This window comes from Periplaneta americana, chromosome 17, assembly GCF_040183065.1.
Source record: "Periplaneta americana isolate PAMFEO1 chromosome 17, P.americana_PAMFEO1_priV1, whole genome shotgun sequence".
Classification (NCBI taxonomy): domain Eukaryota; kingdom Metazoa; phylum Arthropoda; class Insecta; order Blattodea; family Blattidae; genus Periplaneta; species Periplaneta americana.
Window position 1 is genome coordinate 109,556,798 of NC_091133.1, and position 26,983 is coordinate 109,583,780.

At 36.9% G+C, this 26,983-nt stretch overlaps 1 protein-coding gene across 7 annotated transcripts in view; it reads right to left on the minus strand.

The window, feature by feature from the left end:
• Nucleotides 1–6,134: 6,134 nt before the first annotated feature.
• Nucleotides 6,135–26,983, minus strand: part of BBS9 (Bardet-Biedl syndrome 9) — a 399,441-nt gene continuing 378,592 nt past the window's right edge. For all 7 annotated transcript variants that reach the window (XM_069816622.1, XM_069816627.1, XM_069816625.1 and 4 more), the window contains 9 exons: nt 23,908–24,158; nt 22,051–22,214; nt 21,367–21,547; nt 19,598–19,834; nt 16,966–17,208; nt 14,781–15,079; nt 12,863–13,171; nt 8,742–9,129; nt 6,135–7,786 (listed from right to left, as the gene is read on the minus strand). In XM_069816622.1, the coding sequence (XP_069672723.1) occupies nt 7,656–7,786; nt 8,742–9,129; nt 12,863–13,171; nt 14,781–15,079; nt 16,966–17,208; nt 19,598–19,834; nt 21,367–21,547; nt 22,051–22,214; nt 23,908–24,158 (2,203 nt within the window). In that variant the 3' untranslated portion in view covers nt 6,135–7,655. The remainder of the gene's footprint in view (nt 7,787–8,741; nt 9,130–12,862; nt 13,172–14,780; nt 15,080–16,965; nt 17,209–19,597; nt 19,835–21,366; nt 21,548–22,050; nt 22,215–23,907; nt 24,159–26,983) is intronic.

A 26,983-nucleotide genomic window follows, 5' to 3' on the forward strand; every position in this document is an offset into this window, starting at 1 on the left:
CTTTCATATTGCTACAATGGTATTTTCTGATTGGTGGAACACCTGAACTTTTTAATGAATAGGTGTACTTTAATGAGGTCCATTAAAGGGCTGCTACCAGGTGTATAATTACTACATTTCGGCATGGTCGAGCATAAATGATTTTAAGCAATTTCAATTGAACGTGCACAGAATCGTTCGGAATAACTCTCTCACTATTAACGCAATAAATAACAACCACGCATATCCATGGATAAGAGAGCGCATGCGCAGTGTGCATTACTTCTGGGATCGCCCTCGTATGTTGTTGATAAATAATATAAACAATCCAAAATAAAATTATGTTACATAAATGCAAATACATAGATCATTCGAAAATTAGTGGCAACACTGATAGTATTCAGTTCCCCTAATGTAAACTGGTAGTATGAGATGGAGTGTGTTATCTGTACGTTATATTTGTACTGTCTATACAGGGTGTTTAAAAAATACGGGGCATAATTTCACATTACAACATTACAACATGTGTCCGGAAATGCTTTATTTCCGAGTTATGGCCTTCACAACATTGAAATTCACCAGAACGTTGCCGTCAAAGGAGACATTAAGAGGGCACTCTGACAGTTCATTCCGAGGCGAAGGTTACATTCAGTGTTGTGTAGGCGTTAGACTGTGCGACATGTATTCAAATCAAGAGCTGGCAGAGATACACTTCATGTACGGTAAGGCGGACGGCAATGCTCGTCGTTTGTACCAGGAGAGGTACCCACAGCGACAATGTCAAGATCGGAAGACATTTGTACGTCTCCATTACCGTCTGTGCGAGTATGGAAAATTTAACTCTCCTGGTTTGGGAAGGGGACGACCAAGATCTACAACTCCAGAAGTACAGGAGGAGATTTTGGAGGCTGTGAACATGACTCCTTCTATCAGCACACGAAGGGTAGCGTTGCAAGTCAATGTTCCTCATACGACTGTCTGGAGACTGTTGAAAGAGTATCAATTGTATCCTTATCATTTGCAACGTGTACAGGCCCTGTCACCAGCAGATTACCCTGCACGAGATAGGTTCTGTCAGTGGTTCTTGCAGCAGTGTGGTGTAAATCCGAACTTTCCTGCCTTAGTATTATTTACAGATGAAGCACAGTTAACACGAGATGGCATAACAAATTTCCACAATCAGCATGTATAGGCGTATGAAAACCCACGTGCAACTGTTCCATCTCATCACCAGGTGCAGTTCTACCTCAACACGTGGGCCGGTATCATTGGTGATCGATTAGTTGGACCCCATGTACTTGTAAACATACTTACGGGGCAGGCGTACACAAACTTCCTGGAAAACACCATACCTCATGTTTTAGAAGACACTCCACTGATCAATCGTCAACACATTCACTTCTTGCATGATGCGCTCCTGCACACTTCAGTCGTACAGCTCGCCGGTACTTGGATCGAAGGTTTCCTGATCGATGGATAGGTAGAGGTGGCCCAATTGCTTGGCCTCCACGCTCACCTGATCTGAACCCTCTCGATTTCTACTTGTGGGGCCATTTAAAATTATTGGTTTATTCGTCTCCGGTGCCTTATTTGGAATCTCTTCGGAATTGAATTGTGGCATGTTCTGAGGACATATGCAATACTCTTGGAGTTTGGGATCGTGTTCGCAGGTCAATGAGACATCGATGTGAGGTCTGTATTCAAGCAGGAGGTGGACATTTTGAACATCTTCTGTAATGACAACGACCTGCTGAAAGAAAAACGTTCCGGTGAATTTCAATGTTGTGAAGGTCATAACTCGGAAATGAAGCATTTCCGGACACAGGTTGTAATGAACTATTTTGATTGTCTACATGTGGGAAATACATACCTGAAATTATGCCCCGTATTTTTTAAACACCCTGTATATGCAGTGATTGAAATATTAAGACTATTAACTACAACGTCCTTAGACCAAAAAATGTAGCTAAGAGCACGATCTACTCGAAATTATGTTCATTATTATAAAGGTGTATTTATCCCTCATTCTGTTCAAATTGCAGTGCTGCATATTACAGTCACATTTTGGAACACCAGCATGCGCCGGAAGTGCTCACATCTCTTTAATACCCATTCTATTGTGCTTCACAATGGTGCTCATCGTTCTGTGGCTGCCCAAGTCACAAATTTACTTAGACTGAACTGGGAAATTCTAGAGCATCCTCCGTATTCTCCGGATATGAGTCCCTGATACTACGACCTTTTTCCCAAGTTGAAAGAACCACTGAAAGGGGTACATTGTAGAAATAAACAGACCATTATAACAGCTGTAGAACAATTAGAAGCTTAGAGCAAAGTAACGCTGCAGATGGCATGCTGCCTTCCAGGGGTGTGGCGACGGTACATATACTGGAGGAGATTACTTTCAAGAACGGTAAGTATGTCAATTCTGAATAAGTAAGTTTTTGTTTCCAATTAAAATATTAGGCCTACCACTAATTTTCGAATGACCCATGTATTATTACTTCTTTCTGATCTTCGATCACGATTAAAAGGTCCACATGAGTTTTTAATCATTTTGAATAATGTCAATATTTCAAAATGCTCTAAATTCATGCGAGTAAACAAGTATAAAGTTTAACTAGTTTAACTGATTCTTCATTCTGCTAATGAAAACAATTCGTGTCGTCAGCAAGTGATTAATTCTCTCAACACCGTTCCAATTAGTACGTAAATGCAAATTTGCTTAAATGAGAAGTGGACTGATTAAAGAATGCGACTTTGTACACACGTGTTTGTCACTTCTTCGATTCGTTGTTTTACACATCTGTTTCCATGTGGACATAAACTAAGAGAGATTTTTAAAGTATAATAATAATAATAATAATAATAATAATAATAATAATAATAATAATAATAATAATAATGTGAGGGCGGCAATGAACCTTCGGGTTCCTTAAAAGCCATTTGTAAGTAGGTAATAATAATAATATTTACTTACTTACAAATGGCTTTTAAGGAACCCGAAGGTTCACTGCCCCCTCACATAAGACCGCCAGCAGTCCCTATCCTGTGCAAGATTAATCCAGTCTCTATCATCATACCCCACTTCCCTCAAATCCATTTTATTATCCTCCCATCTACGTCTCGGCCTCCCTAAAGGTCTTTTTACCCCCGGTCTCCCAACTCAAAACCTTATTCCTTTGCTGTGGTCGTGCCAGAGAATCAATCCTATTCCGAGGCTTATTGTATTGATTCGTAACAAGCTGTTTTTTACGGTGATGGGTTGTTAGCCCTTCGCTCAACCCCCAAGCTGGGACCACCCCTTATCGGCTGTCCACGACTGCTTATTCAATATATTCGCAGCTACCCTCCATATCTGGAGGCAGTCTCCTCTATCCGCAACCTGAGGACGCGCCATGCCGTGGTGATAGGGACCCACAATACATGGTAATAATAATAATAATAATAATAATAATAATAATAATAATAATAATAATAATAATTTCTTTTATAATTGCTTAAGGTGGCACAAAAAATTTGTATTATGATTCTGTGGTATCATGATAACTTATTCTACAGACCCTTCATATGCACGTTCATTTGTGAGAGTGCAGCCATGCATGGTGCTTGGAAGCACGCTGTTTGCCGGCAGAGTCGGATATTCATACTGAAGCTCCCTAAGTCAAGTCATACACTACTCATGCAAATACAATAAACACCTACCTTTGTCACAGAAGATGTTGAAAATGTTATCCTTGTGCAACCACACATCTCTCACATCTTTTAAGAAACTTTGCATTAACATGCATTAGTTCTTCTGAAATTGCTGCAATTTCCTTTCCTATCAGTAGAACCCCGATTATCCATCATCCTATTAACTGATTGGCGGATTATCCGACTGTCTTTCTCTAGCTCCGTTTTATTTCAGAGAACAAATGAAGTGCTGTACATTATGTTAGAACATATTTGTTCTACAGAGGGTTATTAATTATTACAAGCCTTTACCCTTACACAGTACAGTAGCGTGCAAATTAATCTGAACAACGTAATTACTTATGCAAAAACACTCAAACGGGATAAAAAAAAAGGATCTAAGACATACCTCAGTAATTTATGTGGCCTCCCTTGTTCCTAATAACAGCTCTGAGACGATTTGGCATGGATTCCACTAATTTCCCACAAATATTCTTCATTTCTTCATCGCGAAAACATACACCAATGAGGGCAGAAATCATCTTCTCCTTTGTAGAACAATGCATTTTTTTGCATTCTTCTTTTGCAAATTGACCACAAGTTCTCAATGGGGTTGATGTCGGGTGAGTTGCCTGGCCAGGGGAGTACCTGAATATTCTTCTTGTTGAAGAATTCTGTAGTTTTTCGAGACGTATGGCATGGTGCCAGGTCTTGTTGGAACACACCTCTGCCATCCGGAAATTATTTTTGCAGCTGGGGTACGATTCTGGTTTCCAATAAGTGAATATATTTGTCAGAATTCATCATTCCCTTGATAGGTATTAATGCTCCAGGCCCTTCATGTGTAAAACAACCCCAAAACATTACTTTAGGGGGGTATTTGGGTGCTTGTTGGAGATGAGCTGCTGTTACTTTTTCGGATCCTTTCCGTACATAAGAAACATGGTGGCCGTGGACCTCGAAATGAGACTCATCGGAAAAAAGTACATTCTTCCAGTCATTCACTGTCCAGTGTTGATGTAATTTTGCCCACATTAAGCATTTTTTGCACATAACAGGGGTTAGCAGTTGCTTCTTAATAGGCTTACGAGCCCTTCGTCCAGCTTCCAAAAGCCTACGCCGCACTGTTGTGACGTGAATATTCGCCCCAGTGGTAGCCATTAACTCGCGGGTTAAGTCGACAGCAGTTAGTCTAGGATTTAATTTACTTTTCCTGACAATTAAACGATCATCTGCAGGTGAAGTCTTCCTTTTTTTTTTCCGGCCACAGTTTCCTTTTTTCTGGGGTGTGATGGATCCAGTCTCCCTGTACCGTTTTATGATCGAATTAACAGTAGCCAAACCGATGTGACATTCTGCAGCAATTTGCCTCTGTGTCATAGAAGAATGCTCTGGTAATGTTATAATTTCAGACCGTTTTCGTGGAGTTGTATCCATTTGTGAAGACGACAGAATGTACACAGGATTGCAGTATTAAGTCTTCAACACAACTGAAATACTTATAAGTACAAAACAACAGGCAAAATGTCACATATTATAACAAAAATAATGACAGATCTTCAACAATGGAATTACACGTACTACAGATGTCAATTAAAGCAGTATGAGCACCTGTGAGGCCAACAATGACAGAAAATGTAAAAACATGTCGTGTTTGGATTAATTTGCATGCTACTGTATGTAGTAGGAATCTTTCATTACTGGCAACAGGAACAGTTACTTGTGGGAAGGTGTGTTTTTTCCCCAACTTGTAAAATAGTCACTACATGCTTTCAAAGAAATTACCCCAAGAACTTTCAACCCATGTACCATTCAGACCTTATCCTTACTATTCGAGTGGCCGTACTGTGTACTTCTATGCAAAATGTCTTTAATGGGTGTCAAAAGAAAACGTGTTGTGCTAATTTTCGAAACAAATACAAATACTTAAGAGATTTGAAGAAGAAACTGTGGCTCATTTCACATCAGAATACGAGATTGGCGTTACAACTGCACGCTATTTATTTACAAAAAAGTACAAGAATAAAATTGTACAAAGTACGAGTATGTAAATCTACAACACGAGGCTTTTACTTTTCTCATCTTTCTGCAGACAACCTTCTCCCTTGGTCCTTAAAACCCGTCGTTGACAACGGAACTTAAATCACTGAAGTTCTGTTTCATTATCTAGCATGTTAAACATAACATCATGGAGGAAATTACGAAACAGTAGTTTAATTTATGAAAATTGTATTTACCGATTATCCGATTTTTTCGATTAATCGTTGAAGCCATCCCCTTCATTACCTCGGATAATAGAGGTTCTACTGTTTTGCCTTTCAGTTCTCTCAAAATATACATTCATTCATTCATTCATTCATTCATTCATTCCTTCATTCATTCATTCCTTCATTCATTCATTCATTCATTCCTTCATTCAACACTCCCTCATTAATTTATTCCCTCCTATCACATAAATAACAAAAAAGGAACATCACATATAATGCAAGTTACAAAATGTTACTTTATTTGTACAACGTGTAATATATTTTCTGCAAAATTAGAGAACAAAATGAACAGTGTAGTACACAGTACACAGTGATTAGTTTCTACCTTATTCAGCGACCACAGACATGATTTGGTCCCAGACACAAAATAAACAACAGTTACTCTTTCCATGACTAGATAAAACAATACACATCGCAATATAGAGTGGTAGGAAATTTAATCATAATCATAATCATAATCATAATAATAATAATAATAATAATAATAATAATAATAATAATAATGATAAGATAATGGCAATGATTATAACTTCATTATTATTATTATTATTATTATTATTATTATTATTATTACTACTACTACTATTACGCAATAGCTTTACGCCTTGGTTGTAAACTCTGCCAGCCACACCAATGTATTTGCGGGGGAACTGCTCATATTTACGGTCATCATGCACTCAGCTGTGCGAGGAGCAAGGGTCGCATTCCCAGACATACATCACTCAATGATATCATTAAAAGATCTCTGACTTCTTGTGGCATCCCGTCTCTTTTGGAACCACCAGGTATTAGTCACGCAGATGGTAAACGACCCGACAGTCTGACCTTAATTCCATGGTCTAGAGGAAAATCTTTAATTTGGGACTCCACTTGCGTTGACACTCTAGCTCCATCTCACTTACCGAATACCTCCAGACGCGCAGCATCTGCTGCTGAATTAGCCGTGAAGAAGAAAGTCAATAAATATGCTCATCTTTTAGACAATTATATCTTTGTCCCCTTTGCTGTGGAGACCTTCGGTCCTTGGAGTCATGACGCTAAAGTTTTGGTATCTCAAATCGGCCGAATTTTGATCTCCATTACTGGTGATCGCCGTTGCACTACTTATTTGCGTCAACGCTTAAGTATTGCTATTCAACGCGGAAATGCAATGAGCGTTTTGGGTACTCTTCCCGAGTCCAGCCCTTTGGACGAACTTTTTCTCCTGTAAAATTTTTTATCTCTATTTAAATGTTTATATTTATTTTTTATATATGTGTAATTGTAACGGTGAAAATATTGTTAATCAAATAATTATTATTTTTTTTTTCTATTATTATTATTACTGTAATTTGAAAATCATCAAAATAAAACAGTTTAGACTTTGAGCGTATTCTATCTTAAAATGATTTAATCACTCCAGTATTTACAGAACTTTTCCTTCCATTTATGTATAGAAGTGTCTAATAACCAAGAATTACGATAAGTCTATATTTTTACGTTATTACTCTGCTGTACCACGAGGCACCAGTTACTTTTAATACTGATTTTGTTTACGATTTATGCTCCTTTCCACTCTACATTAGAATATGAACATAAAGGCCTACAGAAACAACACTACTACACCTTCAAATAAAACATTTATTGTACTTTCTGGTGACTGGAATATAGGCCAAGAATTGTATCACGTGACACAGAGAAAATCACAGATAATGTATAGGCTATTTGGACGGACTCGGACATTAAATACTTGGGTCACCAAATATCATCATCTACTGAAGGAAATACTTCAGAAGGAGCCTCAATCATGCCAACCTGAGGCGAGGGAAGAGGTTTCCGCTCTTCTGCTTTCAATCCATCACCAGCTCCAGGATCAAGATTCAGACCTGCGTAAAAAAGTTTAGTTTTGTATGACAGAGAGTTTAAACAGATAGCAGTGTGTCCAACTTACAGTGGGGGATAACACTTGAACAATTGCACTTGGGAGGGTTGTGGTATTTTAAGTCAATATCAAGGATTTCTCTTTGCCCATGTGAAGGGTGTGATGCTAGCACAATACAAAGGACACACTCCCAGCAACCTAGGGGAATAAATATTCACCGTTCTAATGGAATCTGAACTCAGAACCACTGGGTTTATAGCCATAAAAGAGGTCGCTTCAGTCATAACTATAATCGTGGAATAGTCTGCCGAAAGTTGTCTAATTCATTGATAATGATTCCATCACTTTTTGAGGAAATTTCACTTTTGAACGTCATATTGTGATCAGAAGGATTAGATCAATGGAGAAAATCCATGACCCCAATGGGAATCGAATCTGCGACCTCCTGACTTTGCAGTATTATGTCTTAACAGCGACACTACCGCGTGCACATTTTATGGGACCAATTCTTAATTTTTTTATGATATTGTTAATGTATTTTTGTTTTTTGCCACATATATATATATTTTTTTATCCAATGCCACTAGGTTGTCTTTTCGACATTTCTGGTCTTCTCTCCTTGCCGTGGCTTAATTGTAACCTACTTCTGAGATTGGGGCGCCTGGAAGGCGGAGTTACATTACCCCGATGATGTGATAGGATGATTATGATAATGTGGTGCCAGGAGAGGTCTTAAATCTAAACTTAACCTAAATTCCAGACCATGGACGAACACAGGAATAATCCCCTTTAAGAAAAAATTCCTGTGCTCTGACCGGGAATCGAACCCAGGACCTCATGAACTATAGCCAGAAGCTCTGACCACTAGACCATGGTGTATTTTGCCACATATATAGATTCCCCCTTCCCCCGAGACAGTGATTTCACTGCATTTAAGAAAAACGATTGTTTTCACTCACCGCTGTCAACAGACGGAGTGTGAAGAGCTCGCCGCGCCCTCAGTAGTGCTGCTGACCTCCCTCGAGGGTTGGCTGAGACAGCTCTCTCACCGTACTGTGAGCCAACTGGAACTGCAGTTTCTTCCTCATGGCCACCTTCTCCAGCTTCTGGAATTGGGGACACTGACTTCACAGATTTCAGGGGATCTGCTGCATTGTCCTTTCTCTCAGTCCCGTGGCTTCCCTTCGATACTCTATCGAGTGCTGATGATATGTGCTTCTTGAAACGAGCAATGTCTTTCATTGGTTCTAAGGTAATGGGGGCAAGACGCTGTGAACTTTTAGACGTCTTAGTAAGTGATGTACGTAGAAGATAAGATAAAGCTGCATCTGTTATTTCTTCCCAACCCTGAAATTTAATTTACAAAATATTTTAGTCAACTACTTTATTACGTACAAATTAATTATACGGAACTACTGAAAAATAAAACACGATAACAGGAAATACAGCAGCAAGATAGAAATGAATAAGTGTCGGGAATTAGTAGAAGAAACACGAACAGCATTAAGTGGCATAATAACTGTTTCAATAATTTACAAACAACGGTACATTTAGCTATTTCAGATGTACATAACACAGTTTAGGATGTTCCTTAAATACAAATTTCCTGAGATCCGGACATTTTTCCGAATACCTGTTCTCCCGAAAGACTCTCTCCCAAATCTAAACTATTTCCAACTAAAGATTGAAGTAGACGTAAACAAAACCGAAATGTATTACTCCGCAATCGCAAGCTAGCTACCAAAGCAGCCACCAGAGCACATTATTTTCAGCAAGTGAGCACACAGGGCAGCCACCATCTGATATATTGCAGACAACATTTCAACACATTCATTGAACTAACCCATAAAATTCTCACAGAGGGTTAATATTTATTATTTCTCTACTGGGAATAGTGGATTTTATTTTTCTGTAGATTCGTGATTAAATGTTATTCTTTGAAGAGTGGAGAATTTCTTTAATTCTACAGAAATTTATTTGAGTTTGGCAACACTGAATCTCGCACTGTGTTATACCAGCTGTGCTGATGTGCTCTGTAAACGTTGCAAGTCACCTTGGGAGGGATTTAATGCCTACTACACATGCGCGTTGCCATAATACACGTTACAATGATTTAACATGCAATGTCTGAAACTACTAATATAAACATGTTATTTAAATCGTAAGAAAGTGTTTTTATAACCATGTTTAATTCACTTGTATTCCATGTATATTATACATTTTATTATTTAAAGAAGGAACTATTTTAATGTGAGGAAGAAGATGACAAGCATGAGTTTGGAGGCCAATCAGGAACCATTATGCCACGTGCATTTATTTACATTTACTTCAATCTTTAGCTGGAAAGAGAGTAATTTCCTGAATGACTTTGCCAGAAAACAAATTTCCCGAAACAAAAATAAGCCCAAAAAATGCCTATTATTGTGAAAAATTGTGTAAATATATTGGGTCTCACTCAATCGATAAACCAGATGTGACTTTTGAATAATATTTCTAAATTTTAACGTGTTCCAAACACGATTACCGGATTTTCAGTCTGTCCACCTTCATCATAATCATAACTATCAAACAGAAGGTAATTATTGCGTTAAAAAGTTTTTTTTAATATGTCTGGGTTCTCCTGCAACTGTGTTTGAGATACTGGAGTAACAGGTAGATCCTTTGCCTCCTTCTTCAAATGTTCACATTTCGGTAGCAGTGTTAAAACACGTGAAGGAACTTCTTGTCATTCATTTCTCAAAATTTACTCAGATTTAACAACAATGACAGAAATAAAACCATATGAAAGCAATCTTCTTGAGTTACTGAATTAATATATTATACATAATACAGTAAAACTTCTTTTTTTCCGTTTTTATGGGGGTCTGAAGAAAAAAAAGTAAAAGGGAGAAAACTGTATAACTAAAATGACATTTAATAACATCTGAAATAGCATTTGGAGAGTATAGGGGAGAACGAGTTAAGTCAATTTAGTAATAATTCAGAAGAGAAATTTACAATCTCAAGGGAAAAAATGGAACTCTCTGCATCATAATCCACAGTCGATTCCTGATTTGCCACGCAAATCATCTGTAGCTGCATTTAGATTGGCAACAGGCCATGACTGTTTGGCCAAGCATCTGCATAGAATTGGAATATATCAGTCTCCTAACTGTCCACTGTGCAACTCAAATCAAGAAATGGATTCAGAACATCTCAAAATCTGTGCATCAGTGGCTAACCATGACAATATCTTTGAAAAATATTGGAGTGCAAGAGGTCAAATGACTTTATTGTCAAATGCCTGGCATTAGAAAACAACAAGAGAAATTTAGAACTTATAGTTAAACCATTTTTGAATCTCTAATACAGTACTCATTTATAACACACATTCTCGAAGAATGTAGGATATCTCAGCTGCTTACAGCCAAACCTGGCTGATATAATACGAAGTAATGTCAGAGGTACCTAGAATTTCGTTATACTGGTATGTTACTGTGCTGTAATTCTTTTCGAAATAAATAAGTTTCAAAGACAGTTAAATGTTAATATTAAAAACAACTTGGTAGATAAAAAAAAACAAGTGGACAGACGGGGATTCGAACTTGTACAATTACGTGCTTAAATACGAAGATGTTCGTGTTACCACAAGGCTATGAAAGCAACGATGTTGGACCCATTCTACTCCCATGCTACCGTTTATCCAGCATTGCCAGAATGTGTAATTTGAACTCAATTTTTCTCCGAAATTAGGGCCCAGGAAAAATTTTCGGAAAGAATAATTTGGACATAGTTTGCAATGGTAAATTGCGTGGTGGCTTGCAGATGCGCCAATTATGGTTCACCCTACATAAATGTGGAAAACGAATGTATGAAACGTATAAAAGAAGTTTTTACTGTACATACATATTTCACAGTAACCTCATAAAACTCCACCATTTATTCTCAGAGAACCAGTATTTGTATAACATAAATGTTAGGCCTACTATAGTCAATATATTGTAAATAATGTAATCTGCAGATTACCTCCAAGCTAACGAACCTTAGATAATAAATAGGGGGTGGATGTTGATGAAGAGTCATCTTCTTATTATTCACATTAGGACGATGTCTATTAATATAGAAATCTTTTCTATGTTAATATGAAAGTAAAAAATTAATTTCTTATATTGCATTTTTCGACGTTTTTGGACTAATAGGTCATATATATTTTTTTTCGGCATTTTTTGGTCGTTTTTAATACTTTGAAGAACTGTTAGATCATTTGGAATGCATTTTACTTTCTTCTTTACTGATAGGTTTGTTAAATTTTTTCTAAGCAATTAGGTCAGTAGTAATTACCTACTGAATAAGTGAATAACAGTTAAGTTTGAGTTTTATAGTTTGAAACAAACTGTAAAGTCCATCCCTCATTCCACTGAAGGCTTCACTTCACACAATGGAAGTAATATAAAATGCTTGACAACAGCTTAGTTTAAGTAAGGGCTTTGACAACTGCTGTTCTTCTGTCGATACAAGAGTGTCTTTAGAATTTATGTTTGGAAGGGGAGAAACTTTCACCATGTCCTGGACATGATGTTGTGTCCACATAGAGGGAAAGGGATAGTATTTCTAACACAAAGATTGCAAGAATGCAAGCTGCATCCACAATTTGTTTTGTCATTCACACGCCCCCATCTGGAAGATCTGGTAACAAAAGTGAAGAGCGGAAGTAGGAGGAAACGGAGAATGAAGGCACTGACATGGACCACCACCAATTGAAACACATTGTAAACCCTCATTAAAAACTATAGTTTCCCCTTAAAGCCTTCATTTTTTTGCATGCCCTTTTCCTTTATCTTAGCTAAATTCCAGAAAGTTGCCTCCTCTCTCCGACATTTGCAGGGCAGTCATTGAAACAAGGTGACTAATTTTTAAGAAGTTGTGGTGCGAGTACTTTGAGTAATATTTAAATGTCATTTTCTTTTAATTTTACGTCATTTTTCCATTTGTTTAAGGGCATTTTAATGATCATTTTAAGTAGATTTTTAGATCATCAACATCCGCCTCCTAATAATAAGTAACAAATGACAACTATGTAATATGTGCCTGCCATCAGTACCTGTTCTTCAGTATCATAAACAGCAGAAGAAAGTGCAGCTTGGATGTTAGAGTAGTCTTCTTCTGAAGTTGAATTCATTAATTTGAGCATCAGTAGGATAAGGCGAGTAACGCAGCTCAGCTGACAACGAGAACGAGCCAGTGCTTGCTGAATCTCCTCCATTTCATCAGCTGACGAAAGAATCTGCTGGTAGGTTTCCTTCAGGAGCATGTCCAGGTTCGTCAGAGGTGTGGGTGTTTTATCTTTGAACTTGGCTAGCAATCGGCGCTGGATTGCCCGAAACTGCGCTGCCTTCTGTCCAAGCTCCTCCTTCAAAATGGTATATCAAAATTATTTGCAAGTATCAAAACGAAACATTTTAAAAAATATATGGACAAGGATATGAAATGCTTCCTTTCAGAGAGTTTGGTAGTGGGCAAAAAAGTGAAGCAGTGAACGTGAGTAATGTGGTTCCACTAAAGAATATTCTCAAAGAACCGTTCATTTAGTAAAGAACTTCAGAAACTCCCTCTGCAGTATCTTGCTAAGAGGAAACAGAAACAGATTGTCATTTCTATGATATATGCAACTCTCAACAACATTCTATCAAAAGTAAATGCAGATAATTATAACCAATATTTATATAAAGATATTGTGACAGCTACACCGGGGTTCGAATGCGTGTCCGTTGGTCGCTCAGGTGTGGCGGCGAGAGGAGCGTCTGGATGCTGAGAGGGTAGAGGGGCAGTGTACTACTGCGACGCGCGAGGGGAGGTTGCGTGCGCATCTGGTGCTTGCCGAGAACTGAAGGAAGCAAACTGCTACGTGCGGAGTGAAGGGGGGGACGGACCCTCCCGAATCTTCCAGAAGTCCGTCCGAAGTGGAGATATCCAGATAATTCGAGAGGACACCCGTAGAAATTTCTCGTAACTATGGTTTAGCTATAAAAGAAGAAATGCGAGCGAACTTGAGCAGTTTCAGTTTAGTCATCCAGTCGGTCAGTCAGTAAGGCAGTGTTGTTAAAGTCAGTGGAGAGCAGTGAAGCCAGCTTCGAGACCAGAGCGCGACTTGAGTTGTGTCCGTAACTGTGGAGCCTGAAGCCCGGAGTTCGAGTGCAGTGGATCGCAGTTGGAGGGACCTGAGTTCGAGGACAGTGGACTGTCTCTGAAGGTCTGTGGTTCGAGATACTGTGAACTTGAGTGACTGAGCTAGAAGAACTGTGAACTGAGAATTAACAGTTCTGTGTTGTAAATAATGCTTTGTGAATATTAGTTAAGATTAACAGTTCATTGTTGTTAACAGTCCAAGTAAATTGTTATTGTCGTTTGTGGAGTGCAATAACGAACGCTGTGTTGCTGTGCCGAGAGCAAATCCCATTGTTGACGGGAGTGAAGTTAAATTGTAGAGAGTGAAGAGTTATTGTTGTGACAATAAATTACATTGTTGTTGAGTTGAAATAAATTTACAATATAGTATATTAGTAAATGCTGTTCACAACATAGAACAAAGATAGTTGTTTATTAAAGAACAAAATGGTGGACATGTTCAACAATTAAACTGAATCCAATAAACCCCATATCTTTATGAGTATAAATGCGTTTTTGTTTTGTGAATATCTTAATTCTTAAAAAGGTTATGGCGACGTCAAAATGTAAGTATTGAAATACGAACACACAGTTACTTTTCAATCTGTGCTTCAGTGGCTGACCTTGATAATATCTTTGAAAAATATTGGAGTGCAAGAGGTCAAATGACTTTATTGTCAAACGCCTGGCATTAGAAAACAACAACAACAACTTTTCAATTGTTAAATTAGGGTGTATTTTTTTAATCTATAAGCCATACTGTTAGTATTGTAACAATACAAATAAATACGTAATAAAAACTAGAAGTCAGTTAATATGTATGACTACACACAATACACATGTGAGTAACTCACCTGTATTTTCCTTGCCTTTTCTCTGAACACAAAATGCGTCCCAATTTCCGAAAACAGCTCATGTAAAGGCAGTGATGAAGAATAAGAACACTTGAAATCTTTATTCTTCGAAAAGTGTTTCTTCAAACGCTCCACCAACTGTGACATCAGCAGACACAGTGAAGGCAAGGTGTCGCACTGCAGACGGTACCGCTGTGATGACTTGGCAGCCAGCACTGTTACGATTGAGCCTCTCCCCCCATAGCAATGGAAGCCAGCAGCAGTGCAGGTACCCGACATGCCTCCTTCACCAACAAATTCTGCAAACAAATACAGAACAGTCTTTATCTCATGCTGCTGAAAGGATCTCTAGGCGATGTACTTAAACTGGAAGCATAAAAATTATTAAATATACAGAAAAAAATCACTATCTCGGAGATATTAAATTTTAATTTACGAAACTTACCACTGCAGTGGCCTGTCTAATATGACAAAGTATAGCTAACAAAATAGGATGATGATTTCCAATGACCCGGATCTTGATAGTTACACCATTTTCCTTCTTGCTTCCCAATATAGACTAACTATAGTCGCGACACTGTTATTCCCAGTGTGACTCCTCCTCTTTGCTTACGTCTTAGGAAGTGAAGGCTCTATAAAGTCTAGGTGGGTAGTATCGTTCGCCATTTTTGCTCTTTCGTTGCCGAGCTACCATACGAGGAATCTGTTTGCCACACTGTTAAACATTATCATGTCGTAGCTCCTATGATAATAAATCAAACACAATGTAATTCTGCAAATAATTGAGCGGCAAATAACGTCTTCGTGTGCTTTCTGTGAACGCCAACGAAAGAGCCAAAATGGCGGGCGATTATATTAAGTATTTATCGAGCCTTAAGAAATGAATAGCGTCTTCCTCAGCAAATCACAAGATGCAGACGTTTAAATGTAGCTGACCTGCAACACGATTGGCTGCTGGAAATTAGAGTGACGGGACTATATATCTTCTGCATTTTGTCTGGCGATCAATATGATCAACAGTGTGTCATACTGTGATATGCTGGCAGACAATCTGAAGCCAGCAATTCACACAAAATGCAGAGACCTATTGCCGAAGTAAGTGTTGTTGTTGCATGACAATGCACGCCCACACACAGCACCCCAGACTGTGAAAACCATTAACTGTTTGAGTTTCGAGGCACTGGAACGCTATCCCTACAGCCCAGATCTGTTCCTTTCGACCACTATCTCTTTGGACCATTCAAGTATGCTTTACATGGTCGTTGCTTTTCAACGGGCAATGAAGTGCAGGAAGCAGTGCATAAATGGTTGCACAACCACTGCAAACCTTCTTCATGGAGGAAATACGCAAGTTTGTGATCTGCTGGACCAAGAACATCGAAAAGGTAGGAGGGTATGTAAAAAAAATGACGCACTTGTGCAAATGAAGTGGAATACTAAAAGTGCGGATTATTTTTTACTTTTCTTTGTACATAATATCACAAATGCAATATGGATGCGAGTCTTGACATCTGGATTGGCACTTCCCTTCTTCAAAATAATGCTACCCACATAAGTGAACAGAGTTTAGTTCTATTAACTTCGTTTTAATATTACAAAATCATTGTGGAATCCTGGGAAACGAGAATGCGGATGCTTTAGCAAAGAAGGGCAGCACTGCTACTTACAGACCTGTTACTAAATCTACGTATTACTCTGTGAAAAGATTTATTAAATCTACATGCTTAGACTTCAACAAACAAAATTTGATAACACAAGCTCAAGGAAAAAAATGGAACTCTATGCATCATAATCCACAGTTAATTCCCGATTTACCACGAAAATCGTCTGTAGCTGCATTTAGATCAGCAACAGGCCATGATTGTTTGGCCAAACACCTGCATAGAATTGGAATATATCAGTCCCCTAACTGCTCACTGTGCAACTCAAACCAAGAAATGGATTCGGAACACCTCAAAATCTGTGCTTCAGTGGCTGGCCATGATAATATCTTTGAAAAATATTGAAGTGCAAGAGGTCAAATGACTTTAATGTCAAACGCCTGGCATTAGAAAACAACAACAACATATTACAAAATTGATTTTCCTGCTATTTGTTATTTTAGTGTTTTTTAAAAACCTACCTTTAAATTATTTTATAATTTCTGATAAGACTGATTTTGATTACAGCAGTACAATGATATTACCTGGGAAAAGTTGTGAAAGGCTCACTACAGGTTGATTAGTGTTGAGTGTGACTTTAAAATCTGCTTCCTTCGCCGGTCCAGTGTAAAATGCAATGAGTCTGAATGGCAGCTGCACCACGTTGTGTAGAACACGGGGAAAACCACCAGTACTAGACATGTAAGAAGTTACAACTCGCACCTCAAGTGTGGGCACATCACAGCTTTGTTCAATGTAGACATAGGCTACCACGTGGTTTCTTTCACCTGAAAACAAAGAGGCAACATACACAAGACAATAACAAAATATTCATGAAACACATCTGGAATGTCAGGAAAAATGTAATGAATCTTTTTTTTTAACACACTGCAACACAATTTTAAATATGTTTTCGAGAGTAGTACTGTTAGTTACTGAAGTATATTGATGTTTCTGGAGGCTTTATAACAAAAATACCACCCTGAATATTAATTGCGACAGAAAAAGGAAATAGTACATTATGCAACGAGCCTATAATGATAGTAATTAAGACGTAAGTATGGATATTTATGAAACGAGCGCAAGCGAGTTTCATAATATTCATACGAGCGTCTTAATTACCATTATAGGCAAGTTTCATACGACTTTTTATGCTCGACCATATTTCTAACTTGAAATTATTCAGATGTATACATTTTATTTGTATCTGACAAGATCGGAAGTGACCTTGTTCTAGGTCGTGAATTGTGAGATGTGCGCAGACGCGAAAGTATTGATTTTTTCCGAGGAACAATAATGTCACTGACCTTGATGTAATCCCGTTAAACTTGATATAACCTTGATTACTGAATTCGACATTGAAAAACGAGATGACAAATTGAATTTATTTGAATATTATTTACAATTAACTCTAATTATTATAGTAACAGAACATAACCTTCTGCGACATTATTGGATTTCCAGTCTCCGTGATTTTTCGCTAATTCTCTTTCGATTGCATATCCGAGAATAATCGATACTTGCGGTTTTATAACGGTACAAAGCTGACTTGTCATTGGCTGAACATCTGTAAGCTGAGTTGTCATTGGCTGAACACCTGTACTTTAATGAGTAGGTGTACTTTAATGACATGCATTAAAGGACTGCTACCAGGTGTATAATTACTACATTTCGGCATGGTCGAGCATAAATTAATTTAACCAATTATTGAATCTTCGCAAAATGCCAATTATCACTAACATAAAAGAAGTTGTCCTAAGCAAAAACTGATATTGTGATGAAAACGTCAAGAAAACGATGTTAAAAACATTACAGCCTTAATACTGTAAGAGCGGTCAGAAATTAAAATTATACATGGTAAACAGGATGAACCATACGCAATGTCATTAATTTCAGGGTGTTATTCTTTGAGATATTTCAAACAAAAGATTTTAATACAATTTTGCCCATTTTTGCTTCCTTTTCGAGATAAAAATTGTTTTATATGAAATATTCCATAGCATCTTTTGGAAAGTCATTATATGCTCAGTCAATTTAAGAAACCAGTGTATAGTGACTATTTCGTTTATATGACGTCATTCCATTTTCGACCAATGAAGTGTAATGAAATTTTGAATTCCAACCAATCACAGTCATACATTGAGATCGTTTCTGCAGATCGATTTATCACTATCAATTTATCGCATGGTCGTTCTTTTGTTTAGTCAATGTCATCAACTGTTTCCACGTAAATCGATGAGCATGAATCCATTGCAATAAAGTGCGAAATCCTATTGCCACATCTACATCTTCATCTTTTAATTCCATGTCCATTGTATCTAAAGAAAATGACACTCCTTCATAACAATTGCTCATTTAATTAACGTATTAATAATGTTATTTGTAATTATACTATAAAATTTTTAAATTAAATTATGATTTCAGTAGATAATGAAAATGTATTTCTGTTATAACAAGAGAAAAGCACAGTACATGTAATTAACATTTTTAAACCCGTATTTCGCTTTTCTCAATTGGTATTATTGAATAACATTCAATTTCTTTATTGAAGTAATCGTTAGTTCGTTACTCATCTACTTCGACTTCACAATGTCTGAATAGGTTAAGTATTAATAAATATACAATTATTAACATTTTGTGAGCGAATTTTGGGTATATATTATTTACGTTTTTATTTTATACACGAAATAGTCCTAATAAATGTCACTCGAGGTCTGAGATTACTATAGATAATAAATGATTCAAAGAATTTTAGTTTTGTTCTTTAAATGTGCAGAAATTTGATCCGAACAAATGTAACTTTTCGTTCTGCAAAGGAATTTTAAAAGTTACATTTGTTCAGATCAAAATTTCTGCACATTTAAAGAACAAAACTAAAATTCTTTGAATCATTTATAATCCTACTGTTATTTCTTTATCTTTCCCTTGTTTCATTAGCATTAGATCTGCAGCATGCTTCATACGTCAAAAAAAGAAAAAAATTCGTGCAAAGAAATGTAGAAGTATCATATACTTAAAATGAATTCGAATCATATTCTTAAATTAAATCCATTTAAAAAAAAAACATAACTAAATGAAGAACAATGTAAGCAGCATTACTAAAGTCAAGACAGCTCTTTGTTGAATTGCAAACATAGAAATACAATCCCTCAAAGAGTTGTAATTTCAATTGCTTACACAAGCTGCTGATGGTGTGAGATACTTGGGAGACGGTCAGTGGTGGCTGGACGATAACAGACACTTGCACCTTACTGAGTGGAGAATGAGGCACCAGCTCTACAGACACGCGGCACATAGGAATTTCTATTCCTTCTTCATCAATGTTATGAGGAAATGGACACGGCTCTAGTTGTGAACTCACGTTCACAGAGACTCTCACTTCACGCTCCGCAGCAGTACTGGTTAATGCAGCCGCTGCAATAAGGTATTTAATTCACAAATTATTAACCACACTATATTACAGGAACAATTCATTACAGTAAGATAACTTTATGACACAATGAACAGTGATACCAAAGACAACAGAACAATAAAACAGCCATCTTCTGCAGTTTATAATGCTAATTTGGGAGACAATTTGCACGTGACATTCCTAGCAGTTGGACTTCAACGGTTGAAGGAAATTCAAAATTCCAATTTAAGTCAATGATAACACGAGTGAATTTCAGCAACTGAAAAAACTATATTATTCTAACGATGCTTACACTTGACGAAGAACATTTGAATGAACATATTAAATAAAAATGACAGAAATACAAAAGTTGTATCATGTTACTTAAACAAACAAACAATACAAATTCAATTCGTCTTCATTATTCATATATTTTTTTTTTATGTTTCCGTGTTCTGTTTTCTTTTAATCCTTGAAAGAAAATTTTCATTACTTTACCCCCATTATCTTCTGGTTTAATTGCCTCATGAAGGATGCCTTATTGGTGACACTTGCGAGGTTCAAACCTGTCTTTGGACAGTTGACTAAACAGCATTCATTGATAGTAATATATTTGGTACATTGGAGAACATCAATTTTAAATCAACGCAAAAAGTATTGTTAATTACAGTTTACTTTTAGGATTAATATTATTATTATTATTTTTTTTTTTAGATTTGACAATAAGATACGCTAAATATTATTTTTTATTGAAACTTATAAACATGATGTTACTCATTAAATATATTTTCATGATACAAGCACTTTAAGAAATTACAAACACAACAGTATGTATTTCAAGGAAAAAGTCTGAGAAATACTCATTTAAGGATACACTAAGGTGAAATATTTTAAAATGGATTTTTCGTTTTTAACATCAAAAAACTATATACATGGTTCAAAGAATCTGTCCACAAATTTTTATGCAGATATATCCCTTCAATCAGTTCTTTCAACCAACATTTAATTAAAAGGTTACACATTATGGGTTGCCCGTTAAACTTTTAAACACAATTTTCTCTATTTGGATTTTCTTAAAAAAAAAAAGTGTTTCAGAAAACTTACTATCAGCATTTCTTAAACCTTACGATTTTTGGGGAAAATATTTTTTTTATTGCAGACATCACAATTTCTACACTTTTTATATTCGAATATACAAAATATTTTTTTATTAGCTCTTGAAGAGTAATCTGAAAAAAAAAAAAAAAAAGTTATGTTTCAGGGTGTTTAAACAATAATGTGAAGCAAATTTTAGGCAAATGTTAAAAATGTTGGGCTAAATGAGATGAAATTCTGTACAGAGGCTATTTATATGCAGCACGTAGCCTATGTTTGCAAATTTTCGAAGATCTAGCTCAAATGGTTAGGAAAGTTGAAATTTCACCTTAGAGTATCCCTAAATAGATCAGTCAGAAAATACGAAAATCCACCAAGGAAACATTTTCTGTGGCACGTGTTAGATGGGCTGTGTAATATATTTTACAATAATTATTTTATATAATAAAACGGAACTTACTGCTTTTCTTTGTACAGTCCTTAATCATCTTTTGTAACTTCTGTAATTCTCTTCCTGCTTCTTCGTAGTCTATAGCATGAATTTCCAATGGCGGAGGCTTGAACAGCGAAGGTTCAGTACCGAGATAGCAGCACTGTAGTTCACCTCGCTCTGACAGCAGAACCACCACCCCACTCAAACTCTGTAAGGTATGTGAAGTACGAATTATAAAAGTAGTAAATAGCACTATGTTATAATATTGTAACAGATGTTCCTGTGCTCACGCAAAACTGGGTTAGAATGCAAGTTGTTCGTGAATATCTGTGTAAAGATTATTAATTTGTAGTCCTATAGAATTTTCTGTTATGATAATTATTTGTTAATAACAGAGAAAAATTCATTCCGGCATCGTGGATCGAACCCAGGACCCTCTATTTTACGCCCATATGATGACATAATATATGTCGAACATGAAGTAAGGCTACAAAGGAAAAAACTGAAGAAGAAAGATTCGATCCGATGCTGTGGATTGAGAATCAGCATAACTCATTGGTAGGGCACCCAGTGCGTAGAACTGGGGGTCGTGGGTTCGAGCCCCAGCGCTGGAGCGAATTTTTCTCTGTTATTAACAAATAATAACCATGACAGAGAATTCTGTAGAATCAAAAATGAATAATATTTACATCAAAATTATAATATACTTACTGATTTCTGTTGGGGTACATTATGGTTTAACATTTCAAATGTTCCTCTGGTAATAGCAACTGGAGTGACAATTAACTGTGCAGACCAACGTAATCTTGCGTGTTCATAGACAAGCAATGTGTTAGTGTCTGTCACAACTAGCACCATTAGTTTTCCATCAGGTTCTGGAATACAAACAGATAATAGCATAGTAACAAAAACGAGGAAAGTGGAGCTCAACTGTCTCAGTTACTAAAGTAACTGGCTAAGAAAATCCATCACCTTTATTTAGCACTAGCCGTACCCGTGCGCTCCGCTGACCCGTTAGCAATAAATATAAAGTAATTACATAATTAAAATAGGACGTTTGATCCAGGGAACATTCGTGTTTGATAGAAGGATAAATCGTTTAATATGTTACTTAATTTAAATTGCATCCAAATAATTAAAATGCGATCATTTTGGTCCAGAGACACTCATTGGTGCAATGACAATTCCTTTAACATGCTTCTTAATTTTTATTACATGCAACCATAGTTTAATGAACAGTGACATCATTCAGATTTAATGTGTATATTTTATTTTACTTGTTATAGGTTTCCATTGAATTATGGTAATAACTTAATTTTAACCCTTGTTTTCTACATATTCAGTAAATGGCGCTTGGCCCACTATGGTTCTGAACCCTTCAAATAACTTAAATTATATTATATAATATTACATATTATATTATATTATATTATATTATATCAGAAGTTACTGTAATAACATCTATGTCCATCTAGAGAAACTACACTTTCCAATAGTGAAATAATAATTAATTATACAAATCGGTTAATTTAGCTTCCGATATTACTTCATACAAACACAGAAACATTCTCTGTAGGCTATCTTTCATAGCTTTCGATTGTTGTTGTCCAAGGCCCCTTATAGACGAAGTCATTTGTTTTTTAATTCATTACACAGCCTTAGATGGCAGTTATTTTAATTTTAAAACTCATTTATCTCATTAAATATCAGTCCTATCAAAATTTTTCAAGGAATAAAACTTATCGCAAATTATTTTTAAAGAAACTTTTGTTATGTAACATTTTTCACAAAAATCAATAATAAGCGAGATATTTCGATTTATTTAATTCAGGCCTCCTTATAACCCCCCTTTTAAATAATGTATTTTGAATGCCGTATAGCCTAAAATCTAAGTTACAACGAACTTAATTTATATACCAATTTTCATCGAAATCCGTTCAGCCATTATCGCGTGAAAAGGTAACAAACAGACAGACAGACATACAAACAAAAATTAAAAAAAAGCGATTTTCGGTTTCAGGGTGGTTAATTATATATGTTAGGACCAATTATTTTTGGAAAATCGAAAATTACCAGAAAAATTTCGGCTACAGATTTATTATTAGTATAGATTAGTTTTATAAGTGAACAAGAAGCATGGAACGTTGAAGTAACTTCCAGACCATCATAAAAACATATAAACGAAATTTTACAGTAAACAAAAACAAAATATATCATTTTCTCTCCTTCAACATTTATGAATAGTAAAATTATAAGTGTTTTTTTTAAGTAGGTTATTTTATGACGCTTTATCAACATCTAGGTTATTTAGCATCTGAATGAGATGGTGATAATGCTGGTGAAATGAGTCCGGGATCCAGCACCCAAAGTTACCCAGCATTTGCTCATATTGGGTTGAGGGAAAACCCCGGAAAAAACCTCAACCAGGTAACTTGCCCCAACCGGGAATCGAACCCGGGCCACCTGGTTTTGTGGCCAGACGTGCTACTCGTTACTCCACAGGTGTGGACATTACAAGAGAAAAATATGTTGTCTAGAAATGATGCTTTAAAGATAAAATGCACATACCAACGAAATACGAATGAAAACAGCAAGGTTTATATTCCAGTCTTTTCATAAATACGAGAGTTCCATTGTCTCTAATGCAGAAAATATTTCTTTCTCCGAGTATGATAATATCACAGTATGAAGTGGCCCATGTTATGGCTGCAACATCTAATGCAGCTTCGCCTATATTATAACTCCAGTCAGCTAATATCTTCCGACCAGATGAAGATTCCTGGTCGTTTGTTCCACCAGCTTCTGCAAGCACTTGATACCTTCGGATAAGAAAATATACACAGACAAGTAACTATTAAGGTTTATTAATATAAATAGATGGTTCCATAAAAGATAAAACTGATAAAATAGGAGCAGAGAAACATTCAACATCAGTAGGATACAATTAAACCAATTTTGATCCAGAAACAGAATCTATACTTTTTCCGAATTTAAAAGAAAACTTACAAATTAAACTAAACCCTTTAACTCTATTAAATATAGAATATAATCTAAATTTAACAAAAGAAATATTGAAATCAGAAGTAAACACTGAAATACTGAAACAATTGTCTTTAGAGACAATTAATATTAGGTACCCTCCACAAAACTGGCTTCATTTATACACCAACGGATCCTTGATCTCCAGAGAACAAGGTGCCGGTGCAGGTGTTACGTGCTGTCTCTTCTCACTTTATAGATCTCTTGGGTATGGAACAACAAGTTTTGATGGTGAAATCATTGCAATAAGTGAATGTCTCAGGAATCTTCTATGCCACATCAATAAATTTAGGAATGCAGTTATATTGTCAGACTCCAAAGCAGCTATTCTATCAATTGTCTCTAAACACGCACCTTCATCTCAAACAGCAGAAATAACTAAAATGCTCTCTCAATATCACTCAATAAAAGAATTCTATTCCAATGGATACCATCCCATTGTGGAATCCTGGGAAACGAGAATGCGGATGCTTTAGCAAAGAAGGGCAGCACTGCTACTTACAGACCTGTTGCTAAATCTACGTATTACTCTGTGAAGAGATTTATTAAATCTACATACTTAGACTTCAACAAACAAAATTTGATAACTCAATCCCAAGGGAAAAAATTTTACTCTCTGCATCAAAATCCACAGTTAATTCCCGATTTACCACGAAAATCGTCTGTAGCTGCATTTAGATTGGCAACAGGCCATGACTGTTTGGCCAAACACCTGCATAGAATTGGAATATATCAGTCCCCTAACTGCCCATTGTGCAACTCAAACCAAGAAATGGATTCGGAACACCTCAAAATCTGTGCTTCAGTGGCTGGCCATGATAATATCTTTGAAAAATATTGGAGTGCAAGAGGTCAAATGACTTTATTGTCAAACGCCTGGCATTAGAAAACAACAACAACAACAATTTTTTGCTTAGAGCAACTCATTATAAGACAAAATACGAGGCGCATCCAGAAAGTAAGTTTCCCTATTTTTTTTAAAAAAAAGAACACACACTTTCAGGAAAAAATTTATTGGCAACAGGTACAGCAATGTTTCAGCTATTTTTCAACATAGCCACCATCAGAATTCAGACACTTGTCGTATCGTGGGATCAACTTTTGTATCCCTCTGTCGTAGAACTCTGCCGCCTGTGAATGGAACCAGAGTGTGACAGACGTCTTCAGCTCTTTGCTGTTGCCAAAATGCTCACCGGAGGACAGGAATTTCTTGAGGTGCAAGAAAACGTGAAAATCGCTTGGAGCAAGATCAGGACTGTAAGGTGGATCATCAAACAACTCCCAGCCAAATTCCGTCAAAACAGCTGCTGTGCGCCGAGCCGTATGTGGACGAGCATTGTCATGGAGGAGCACAACACCTGCAATAAGCATTCCACGCCTCTTGTTTTGAATGGCACGTCGCAATTTTCGCAGTCTTTCACAGTAACGGTCAGTGTTCACTGTTTCACCTCTTGAAAGGAAGTCAATGAGCAGAATGCCCTTCCTGTCCCAGAACACCGTGCACATCACTTTCCGTACCGACAGCGTCTGTTTGAATTTCGTCCTGACCAGAGATCCACTATGCCACCAATGCATTGACTGCTGCTTGGTTTCCGGGGTGAAGTGCGAAATCCAAGTCTCATCACCCATGACGATCCTGTCAAGGAACTCGTCGCCGTCATCGTCATACCGTTGCAGAAATGTCAGTGCTGCTCCAAAACGTTGCATTTTGTGTTTGGGTGTCAGGTTTTTCGGCACCCACCTGGCACACACTTTTTCGAACAGCAGGTGCTTAGTGACAATCTCATGCAATAAGGATCGCGATATCTGCGGAAAATGGCTGCTCAGCTCCGTAATCGTGAAGCGACGGTTCTCCATGATGCACTGCCGCACCAGCTCAACATGATCATCATTGATGAGGGACGGTCGCCCACTGCGCTCTTCATCATGGACACTTTGACGACCTTCGAAAAACTGCCTACACCAGCGACGCACCATCTGCTTACTCATGATGTTCGGCCCACAGACCTGACAGAGCTGCCGATGAATTTCAATTGGCGCGATGCTTTGTGCATTAAAGAACTTTATCACCGATCGAACCTCGCAGGCGGCGGGAGAAGGAATAAGAGCTTCCAATTCGGACCACTGCTGCCATGCTACTAGGACCAGGCGGGACCTGTCCGGCTGGCATATGATTGATACGTCATAGATCTGTTACGCATACGCAATTGACATGGCTAATTACGTTTACTTTCAAGGAGAAAAAATCGGGAAACTTACTTTCTGGATGCGCCTCGTAAGTCCATAAATACTCAAAAGCAACCATATTAATTAATAGTATCAACAATAATCCTACCACAAAAACATCACTACAAATAAGAAAATTAGAATGTTAGAAAACCTACAAAAAAAACCATCTAATGATTTCCTTACATGTTGGCCTCCTAGGAAATGACACTGCAAATGCATTGACAAAAAAAGAACAAAACTCCAAAAAGAAAATCTGTAATCTGTAAATACAGATTTTATACATCTTGATTACACAACTTTTAATACTGTATCACTTGGGAATATGTATGATAATAACTTTCTTGTGTTAAATATTATTAACGTACCTTGTTAACAT